This window comes from Pieris napi, chromosome 2, assembly GCF_905475465.1.
Source record: "Pieris napi chromosome 2, ilPieNapi1.2, whole genome shotgun sequence".
Lineage (NCBI taxonomy): Eukaryota > Metazoa > Arthropoda > Insecta > Lepidoptera > Pieridae > Pieris > Pieris napi.
The window spans coordinates 8,506,182-8,517,766 of NC_062235.1; the positions used below are offsets into that span (position 1 = coordinate 8,506,182).

Consider the following 11,585-nt stretch of genomic DNA (forward strand, 5'->3'; position numbering starts at 1 on the left):
CAACATTGACATTTTTAATAAAGAACTTGTATTTTATATTTTAGCTACATATCGTTTTAATATTCGATCTATGTTGTTTGGAAGAAAATTAATAGTATCTTTAAACCTAAAAAACAAAACTCGTATGTTCGTTCTATTTTCCTAATTCTGATTGGTCCCACTAACACCTACTTACCTCATATTTTGTATAATTCAACACCCCCCATATGAGTTGTAAACAAAAAATATATTTTAATGATAAAAAAAATAGTTCAATATTTTATTTTCTTGCGATATAAATATCAACAATGGATGTCTCTAGCCTTTATGAATACGAATTACGACTTACAAGCTACGTTTATTAAAACAATGATTTTTTCCTTTTCTTACATTAATAAAATAAAAGCCCAAAATATTCCTTGATCCTTCGTTTGCTATTTTGTCGGGAAGAAATTTGACATTTGATGAGATTGTCAAGTACTTTAACTGTCAAAATCTGCTTCTTTTTATTCTGTAGTCACTACTAGACAGGGCGTTGATAGCCGATCGGTAATTTTGAATTTTAAATGTTGAAAACTGTTGTTGACTGTTGTGTATTAAACGAACATAATATTATCCAAAACTTTTCAGTTTGTGAATTTTTACTTTTATGAAAATGGTAAGTTTTATAGAGAGGAGAGTAATTCGACTAATATACTACATGTGCATTTTATTTAATGGTTTCACGATCTGCTAATATTATATCAACATATAGCATACCAATAATTAGTTATATGATACAATCAAACATTACGACCTATTTTAGATGCCTTCAGTATATACATTTCTGAAACGGAGTGATAATGATATTCTTCAAGAGCTTCTTAGAGTACTAGGAACAGGGCGAGGCTCTGTCAAAGAAAAATGGAGCCTTGCTGCTGAGTGCCTGGTTGAAACCGGATGTGATGCAATTTGGAAGCTTTCAAAGGATTTCTGTAAAAAGTTTGGTATGTATTATTTAAACGCTGTAAAGGTCTTGATGAAATTGGTAATTATTAAAAACATTATCAGGAAGGTACAACAAAATCTTGTCTTTTTCAGAACTCAGATTTCCATGTGTTGCATATGTATCAATTACCTCTGTAGTTTTTGAAGATTTGAGTGCTACACTTGAAGTAGCAAGTGTTCAGCATGAGTCAATGTCTTTGCCTGAAGTGGTGCCAGATGTTCCGCTCATAGAACTATGGCCAACAATAGAACAAAGGGAAGACTATGTAAATGCAGCTACTACAGCATCGTTCATTGATGTTCTAAGGTATTTATGGAAATAAAACAAAAAAGGACAGTATTAATAGTAGTTTTCAATTGTTACATAGTATGGCGGAAATGAGAACTAGTAAAACTTAATTTTGGTTAAAATTTTCTCATTAGATTAGTATAGGTCTAGAATATGTCACAAATACAGTAGAACCTCGATAAGATAAAGTCCAAGGGAAACACAAAATATTTTATGTTATAGAGGTTTTAAGTTATCAAGGTTCTATGTTAGGTAAAGGTTAATATAGAGGTATGTACATGTTTCTATGTACCCTTGCTCCCATTTTTACTTGAATGCATCAGAAGGATGGAAAATTAAATATGTAATCATATTTATTCATATTACTTACATTACATAAAAATAAAACAACAACTAAAGGTTTAGTCTACTTAAAAAAATCTGTGATTTTCTTTTGTTTTAAAAAATTCACTGTTTCTAAATCGATTTGATTTTCAATGACAAATAGAGAGGAGAATACATTAACAGATTATTATGCAAGTAAGTCGTTGTCACAAAGCTAACCGCCGCAAAGCTTTGAAGAATTTAGATAATGCAAACAATAGGTAATGTATTGTTTACGTTAACAATACATTAGTAAACACGTGCAAGCAATAAATACCGAAACCATTTGTTTAGACACTCTTTCAAAATGACTCATTCACAAATAATTTTATGTTATAGAGGTTGTGGAAACATTTCTTTTAGTTACTGAGGGCCTATACAGAGATTATTTATTTAAGTTATAGAGGTTGCGTATTTTAAGTTATAGAGGTTTTGGGCTCTGATGGGAAGGGAACATAGTATTTTTTGAAGTAACAGAGGTTTTTATGTTACCGAGGTTTACGTTATCGAGGTTCTACTGTAACATGCATAACATACACATACATTTTGTAAATATTATTTTAAACTACCTGTTCTAGATTCTTCTACAGCAACATTTGGATGCCATGGGATGACCAAGATGGCTCAATAGTAACACCAAAAACTATAGAAGATCGAATGGGATTGTGGTTTGACCTACATAGTGGTGTTATAAATAGTAGAGTTGCCAGATCAATTAAATTACAAAGAACCAGTGCTATTAAAGCTCACGAGGATTTATTAGAACTTGAATCATTATTCAGTGAAGATAGTGATGAAAATGGTTTGTAGTTTTTACTCTTAAATCTTCCTAAATCTTGTAAAAAATAGTTGTGTAAAACTATCAAACTAAATTTAAGTTCTGATCAACCTGTTTCTTTCAACATACTACTTGGTAACTTGGAAATTTTGTATATATAATAATGCCATGCTACTGACAAAGTTACAAATCACAAGTCATGAAAATACCAGAGACACATACATTTTATTAAATTTCATATCACATGTACTTTTATAATTTACATTATGAACAAACAAAACCTTTAGTTTTGTCACATTGTGTCTCAAGTAATTCAATAAAATCATTTAAAATTTAAATTTCAATGAATAAAAAAGTTATATCTTTTTTGCAGATTCAATGCTTCCAGCAGACAATATGCTATTTAGATGTGCTGAGTTAAATGCGAAACTGGAGTCAATTAAAGCACAATGGAGTAATTTATATGAGAATGCAACAGTACGAGAGCAATATTTAGCACAAGAGAGAAATAAATGGCAAAAGGATAAAAACAAAATAAATGTATGTATTTTAATATAAGAGTACATTTTACATCGTTTTAAAATACATAGTAGGTATGATTTGCAATTGTACCCTTTAAGATCAAAGATGTATATTTTATCTGTTATTTGAACAAATGTCAGTACTTGTTACAGCGAGAACAAGATTTTTATTTTACTTTTAGAATGTTGGTAGATAATTGGAATTGTTGATGTCTCCTTTCTTAATTGCATGAATCCATTTTTATCAATCAAGCAAGGATTTGCTTTATGGAAGTACTAGACATTTCAATAAAACTTCATATCTCCATGTCTTTATGTTTGAAGTGCTTTTCTATAAGGGAGCGTTCAAGTATTACGTAACGAATTTTTTTTTGGGGGGGGGGGGGTCCTTTTGTATAAAGTTACGATGCGGGGCAGATATTAAATTAAGCGTTATTGTTAATATTATTTCGACTTTTAGTACTTTACACCACATAATGGTAACTTTTAGGTATAAAGAGTCACTAGGTGGTCACGAAACGTTTTACTATTCTTGGGTACAGACAAAAGTTACGGCGCGTTACATGGGGGGGTCAATAATCTCCAAAAATTGCGTGACGTAATACTTGAACGCTCCCTAATCTATTATTATAGATGTTTGATAAAATTATTTTGAGTCCTTAAGATTTTGTGATACTTTAAAATTTCAGATATTATTATGTATATAAGAAAATGAACTTTTCAGTGTATAGCAATATGGCCAGGGGGGCAAAGTGATGAATTTTATGATATATCAAATATCCTTCAATCTCACCTGACAAGTAGTCATTCACTAACCATTACAACTTCTGCTGAGGATGGATTATCCCGAGATCCAGATGAAGTAATCATTTGTTGCCAAGAATGCGAAATACCTGAGATACAGTTATTAGATATATCTATATGTAGTTGGAAAGGTTGGTATTTAAAAATGATGTATCTGAAGAATCTTTATTTAAATCAAATCTTTTCGAAATGCTAATCTTAGGAATGACTTATTTGAACTGAATTATTGAGTATGTCAAACCACTAAAATATGAAACATATTATGTGTTTTTACTATATTATTTTATAATGTATGTGCACACTGCTAAGTTGGTAGCTTTTAACTTTGAGTTCTAGTACTTTACTCTATATTAATTGATTTTACAGGTGTAACTCTAAAAGCGTCAGAGATGCGGGCCTACCTCTTAATGCTGGGAGAAAAATGCAGACTAAAACATCTGACTCTGGAGTGTGGGCAGGTGTCCACTGCAGTAGTGATGAAAGCCGGGACATTAGAAGTCACTGACTGTAATATTATCAACAGCCAACGGGTATATTTCATATTAAACAATTTCCTTAGGTGGTAGTTCAGTTCAGTCAACTGCCTTTTATGGTTCATAAAAGAACTAACATAAAATTTGAGGGTGGGGTTGCGATGCTGAACGTACAATAAATTGGAACTTGATATATTTAATGGTTCTTAAAACTTAGTGACTCGTCTGTTAACTTTAAGTAATATAATTGATGTTGAAATATTTTATACTTCTTGGATCAAGAATCTTTAGAATGTGAAATGTAATGTGTAGTTTATTGAAGACAAGTTAAGTTTATCATTAACATTTAGGAAATGTAAATAAATTTTACAAAACATTATCATTTAGTTATATTATTTCCAGATGGATTTGACGCAAGGCATTGTCGCAAAATCTGGGACGAAACTAACTTTAAATAATTGTGTGCTTGAAAATTTCTTCTCTGGAATTGTTGTACACAGAAATGCAGAGGTAATTTGTTTTAAATCTATTTATATTGTTTTGTTCTATATGTTCTATATATCTACCGTCCCTACACAATGTAAACGTTTTTTACTCAATTGAGATTAAATTCTAAATTTACTACATTACTAAAATTTTTACTTAAAGATTCTCTTATCATTAAACTAAACTATAATATAAATGAAGTAAAATGCATATTTATAATACGTAGATAAACGTTTTGACATTTTTTATATATAGTGCAAGGGTATAGGTGTAATATTCATATTTTCGTAACAGAACAAGGAAAATTTAATTAACTAAAATCCTGGTTTCTCATGCAAACGAATTGAGAAAAATTTTCTCTATAAATTTAACACCATTACAATTCATACTAGACATCGGTGAAAAACGGGAACGCCGCGCATTTGCGTGCTAGTCCGCTAGGATCAAAATAATACCTACAACCGGGACGTAAATATTATTTCTAAGTTTACTTGTGTCGAAATCAAAACAAATGAATTGTATTGTGTTGTGTCGTATGAATATTTCAATTAAACTCAACTATACCTAATGTGTGCCGTGTAGCCTATGCTAAATGTATCTTCGTAATAAATTCAATAGGGTCACACAAACCATCTTGTTAGGTTACTTGTTAGGAGCCACTTGGAATATAATTCTATGATTTGGGCCCCACAAGAAAAAAAATATTCTCTAATGGTGGAGCGCATTCAAAATAAATTTATGAGATACATATGCATGAGGTTGTATGGAGTGTACCCATTTTACCCAATAATGTATCCAACTTTGTTTGTCTTGGGCATGGTTGGATACAACAAGTTAGAGGTAAGGAGGGACCTTACTATCACGCTATATTTTTTTAAGATCCTTAGAGGTAAAATATATAATGCGGAAATATTGGAAAGACTGGGGCTGCGTGTGCCAAATAACCACACTCGGCGTGGTAAGCGGTCGCAATTGCTGGCAGTGCCTCGGCCGCGTACGAACTTACTCAGAGAAGCACCATTTACGCGTATTTTGCGCACCCTAAACACTATTGCTTGTGAGACGGATATATTTAGTTGCACACTGGCTGAATTCACAAGAATTTCATTATTTATAATTAGTTATAGAATTGTTTAGGTTTTTAAGTTTTTACTTGTTATGGTTATATTATGTTTTAAGTTAGTTTTCTATTGTATTAGTATTAAGTTACTGTAAAAATAGGAAATAAGGAATAAATAAAATAAATAAATAAAAACAAATCTTTATACAAAAGTGCAAACCACGAAGCGGTGCGAAGCGCGCGACTAGCTTTGAACTAGAGCTGTCGGTGATATAAAATAATTTTGTGCATTATTTAAATTTGTTTCATTTTCAAATGAATCGATCTACTTTATGTTGTATGTACGAGGATTATTTTGTGTATGGAAATTATTATTTCATGACGTACGAGTTCTTTTAGTAAATAAAATCGTTACCGTAGTGAAATAAAAGATTATCGTCTTTAGAATAAAATATTTTTTTTAACAAAAACAATATCGAGGTTTTAGTAAGAAACTTACTGCTGTTTCCGAGGCTATCTCATTTTTGCTGCACTTCACTTTAATCTTTTAGTGATTTTCCTTCTTTTCGCACAGCAGCACAAAACGGTAACATCTCTTGTAAAAATTGACAATCAACTATCTATTGCATTTTGACTAAATACAATATGTTGTTTGTTGAAGAAACGAATAAAGATTATTTTGACCAAACTGCTTAACAGATTTAATTCAAATTTTGAATTTCGTTTAAGATCGTTCAGCTCTTGAGCGTTATCATGGCAGCGGGATTAGATTACCTATGCTACAGATTGTATATAACTTTTTTTTACAATTATTAAAGAAAGTAAAGCAAAGCAATACATTTGAACGTTTTCATAATTTATTTATTGTAATTGAAGTGTTGTGATAAGACTTTTATTCTATAAAATATCTTTTGTTTAATTTCAGATTGAACTGAACAACTGTATTATTCGCAATTGTGGTGTTGGTATTCAAATGTACCCGGAGTGTCAAGTCCAGTTAAAAGATACAGTAATAGAGAGCTGCAGAGAACAATGCATTCGCGGCGAGAGTTGCCCAAAGGATAAAAATAGGTAAGCCACAAAACCTCATCTTCTTGGTATTTTGGATGAAGTTAAAAGTTTAAACTGAATGGAGAGAAATGGGGGAGGTCTTTGCCATTTGTTAAACATATGAGGATATTATTTAATAATTGGCTTTTATTACTATTGATTAAACAAATAAAACAAAATATTGTATCTTGCTCAACTAACGGCCAAAACCAATATGCAATATCAATCCAATTTTAGCTGTCATAGACTGACAATTCAATCCATTTCTAAAGAAAAGCATGCCAATATTCAATACATGGACTGAGATACCAATCTAATTATTCAACCAATCGTTCAGAGGGCGGATAAGAGATTGAAGATTGCCCTCTGTATGAAAATGAATGTTTACTCATGCCAACAACCTATCTGTCCATTTTGTAAGTTGCTTCGATTGGCCAAATCAATCTCGGATTGCTATCGGTGAAACTCGTATGATTTGGGTTTGGGATTGCGACCTAACTTAATATTCATTGGGAAAATTTATTCATCTTCGTCATCTTCCAGTTCTAGTGATAGTGATTTGGAAGTTTAAATGCAATTATCCGATTGGGATAGTAATTCTGAAGCTGGAAGAAGACAACGTACTTCTGTGCGAAGACATAAGAAGACAAGAATTTATTATATCCAGAGCCTGAATGACGCCGAATTCACATTTAGATTTAGGTTAACAAAAGAAGCTTTGGAGACACTTTTACACAAAGTGATGTCTATATATGACTTCTTGCAGGTTTCATCTTGTCATCAACTTTTGTAAAAAAAATTTAAATATTAGCTACAACCAAAAATATTTGTTACTATAGATACTACCTACTAACTCCACTTCAAAACCTCAAGACTCCAGCAGAACATCTTTATAACGAATCTCAAATACGAAGCAGAAATGTGGTGGAAAGGACATAATATGGTGTTTGGAAAAAATCGGTTCCCCAAAATCGGTTTGTCAAAAAAGGTTTTGCTTCAAGTATCTCGTGTACAAGCCGTGATAGTGGCATGTGCAGTGTTGCACAATATTGCTATTGATATGCGATATGAACATTTTGAACTACTGCAACAAGTAGATGAACAAGCTGATGATATTGATCAAAGCGCAATTGACAACGTGGGAAATGCAAGTGTGCGAAGTAATCTTATAAGTGATTATTTTGCTTTATTACTATAATATTTTATAAATTACAACATTTTTGAGATAAATTAAATAAAAATTCAATGCTTTTATTTAAATAAAAATACAATTTTTTAATACAATACATCCTCGCTCCAGGCACAATATCTATTATTTTTCTAATTTATTTAACAATATATTTTTTTCTATGGCCCATAATTCTCTTTTATGCTCTCTTTCTTCCTCTTCAAATGCCCATTGCTTTCTCTTATTTAGAAGCTCTTCCTTTCAATTGACTTTCATTTCCTTCGACAGACAACAATATCATGTCTTTGACTTTTTCCTCGATAGGGGGTAAGAGGAGTAGCAGCACTAGGGCCACCTCCTGTACGATATGTTTCAGCATGTATCAAGGCAGACTTTTTTCTTGTAGCCCTCTTTAAGCTTTAGCAGTGCGAAAGTTTACCCCACTTGTGCTATTAAACAGCGCCTCCAGCGTCTTCCAGCACCGCTCTTTCTCCTGCCAGGTGACTGAGTCACTCTTTTTATTTTCTAATATATTTTTATGGTCAGCAACAAGCGAAGTTAGAAGGTCAACTTCTTCCCGGCTGAAATTGACGCTTCTTTCACGTTTTTGCGTAGACATTTTTTTAAGTTAAAGAACCAACCTCGAATCACAAAAACAACATACACAAACTACTCAGAGAAAATTTATATTTGTAATAATATTATGTACTAAAATACTCAATAACCTAACAAACAATAATACCATATGACAATGACAGCCCGTTTCATTACAAGTAATATTAAATGACCAACAAAAAGGTTAAGGTTCTATGTTTTTCTATAGAATTTATTTGTTCGTAACAAAAAAACAAACAAAACGTTGCATAGCTATTTGCTACTTTATCCATACATTGTGAAACAGACATTAAGTCTTACTTATTTTATTTCGTTCCAAAAACAGCAAACTTTTGGTATGCTTGAACACAACATATTGCATTGAACGAAACGCGGTCGAGAGGCAAGGATCACGCAAAAGATTGCTGTCAATCTTTTGTCAAATAAACAATCGGATAGCAGAAATGTTTATTGGCATGCAGATTGGAGATCGGTCTTTAGATATGAATCAGTCCAAGATTGGTTATAATCATAGATTGATGATACATTATTAATTTTGGCCGTAAGCTAAGAAATACAAATAAAACAAAATATTGTTTCTTGCTCAACTAAGCTAAGAAATACAAATAAAACAAAATATTGAATCTTACTCAACTAAGCTAAGAAATTAAGGTGATATTTTCACACAACTAAATTTTTGTAAATTTAGATAGTCAAGAAAGTTTAATGAATCTAAACTTGTAACTTATTTGACATCGGTAGTTTTTGACAGCTCGAACGTTACGTACGAACTATTCCCAAGTAAACAATTGTTTCCAATTGGAAGCTACAGTAGGTTGACCACCATACCTTAAAAAAGTGACAATCAGAGTGCCTCGTGCCCCATAACCTAAGATTATATATATATATCTCTTTTTTTACCCAAGTACTAAGCATTACAATAAAACCTCTTTATCGGAAACGGGAATTTATTACATTATTTATATAAGACGTTTCGAGTGCTTATCAGCCATGAGATATGTTTTCCATATTAACGCCATCTATTGGGGCGAAATAGTAGTAAAGTAATTTAATTATCACTTAAGTATTGTCATTTAATTTACTGATGTTTTTAATTACTGTTTCAGTATCAAAGGACTTCATATAGGAGATAACTGTAAAATAGGTTCCGGAGATTTGAAGAAGGAAATATTGGTAGTAGAAGCACCTGAAATTTAACGCTGAAATGAGATGTAAAGGCGGGGTACTTTTATATATTATAATTTATAGATTTGTGAGATTGATATTGATTACCGAATTTTAATTTACAACTCTAAGCTTTTTTAAAAACAGCTATAGTGTAATATTTAAATAATATTTTGCATGGAGAACTCTTGAAAGATGCGACGAACGCCTAAAGTAGGCGAAACATTTTAAAGGTTTTTGCTCTTAAATTTATCGCATTTTTATGTTCTTATTCTAAAATATAAATTAAGCATAGATTTTTCGATATTAAAAAGAATAACTCTTTGCTCTAAATGGATTTTCTGATTGGTTTGTTCAAATTGTTACACTATACATATTTTATAACCGATATGTGTATTTTTTACATAATAACTCTCTTTCTGTACTTTCTTTTTCCAATTACACTTTTTATTGGTCTAAAACCTTTTGTTAATATTGCAATTTTCATATTTACTGATTTTTGTAAAGAGTTACAAAATCCAAAAGGTACTTTATTTTTTTAATCCTTGTAATTAAAAAAATATACATATGTACTTTTAACTCTATTATTTATACATTTGAAAACATGTCTAATAGAGCAATGTTTTTTAAGATGTTGTAAGCTTTGTAGCTTTAATATTAATTTTAAGTTGAGGAAATGATTTATGTTCTTAATTTGATGTGATTATGTTATGTTTTTAGTTGAAATAAATTGTATATGAGCAATAAATATTTTTAACTGTATGTATTTTTTTGTTGGTATTTAATAATTCATTACGTGAAACTGATCTATTAAAAAATATTTTTAGTTCTCTATATCTTGATAATTAACATATTTAATAAATTGCAAAATAATTATGTATGTTAATTAGCAAGTTCGGTAAAACAATGTATTATTAAAGTTGTGTTCTAACACCATATATATTTTTATACATCAACGACCTGTATCCTTCCTATGGGAGTCCTCTCCTCTTGACAATTCAACCGGGAATTGAACCTGATACCTCAGGCGTTACGCTACAAGAATTTGTCCCCAAGGCCCTTAAAAGTAACCTTTGTTTGCCCATGGCCGTATTGTCATGTACGGACCCTAGAATGTCGGGTTACCGATTCGAAATTCTAGGCTTAGAATCTAAGATCTAAAAGAAGCTAAGGTTTTTCAAACCCATGCAATAAAGTAGGTGCAATTACGAAAGAGATCAAGATAGTTCCGACAGAGCCCGAGAAAATAAACCCTAAATACGGTTATGACAAAAGTTACCGATTCTGATTATGATGTTTTGATACTTGTAATTTAAACTGAAAAATAGATTTAAATGACAGATGCATCAAAATATATTGGTTTTTTGTTTTAACATGAACTATCTGATTGCAAAAATAATAAGTTACGTCTTTAAAATTTATCATAAAATCAACTATGATAGCATGATAAACTGAGATCAAAGTACTTCAGGATATTGAGACTAGTACTTGTTTTAGGTTTGTATTTACGTGTTAAGGTTTCAGAAGTTTTTAATAAAAACGGATAATTGTTTATTGAAAAATAAACGTAGGGTGAAGCATATGAAACAATATTTTTGTTAACTATAAATTTATTATTAGTAAAGACTGATTATAGCTAGCTGATTATTACTATATACTGAGTATTTTCTTAAGATCATTGTTATCTACATAGATGTCTTCCTCATATTGTTTAATCAAATTAAAAGTTTACAGAAGTACCCAGGTACAAACTACGATTTAGGAGCAATAAAAGCGCTATATTTCGTGTCGGTTTTTTGTTTCTATCGAATCTTGTTTACCCTGAAGCCAAGCTTTTTCTAACCCATG

General features: G+C 31.1%; 1 protein-coding gene across 1 annotated transcript; it reads left to right on the forward strand.

Annotated features, from left to right (window-relative positions):
* The first annotated feature begins 487 nt into the window (after nt 1–487).
* Nucleotides 488–10,499, forward strand: LOC125061354 (protein nessun dorma). The gene is made up of 10 exons (XM_047666753.1): nt 488–637; nt 785–965; nt 1,060–1,273; nt 2,197–2,420; nt 2,770–2,936; nt 3,642–3,852; nt 4,088–4,251; nt 4,597–4,704; nt 6,666–6,811; nt 9,680–10,499. The coding sequence occupies exons 1-10, from the start codon at nt 629–631 to the stop codon at nt 9,768–9,770; spliced, it is 1,515 nt and encodes a 504-aa protein (XP_047522709.1). The 5' UTR covers nt 488–628; the 3' UTR covers nt 9,771–10,499.
* The last annotated feature ends 1,086 nt before the right edge of the window (nt 10,500–11,585 follow it).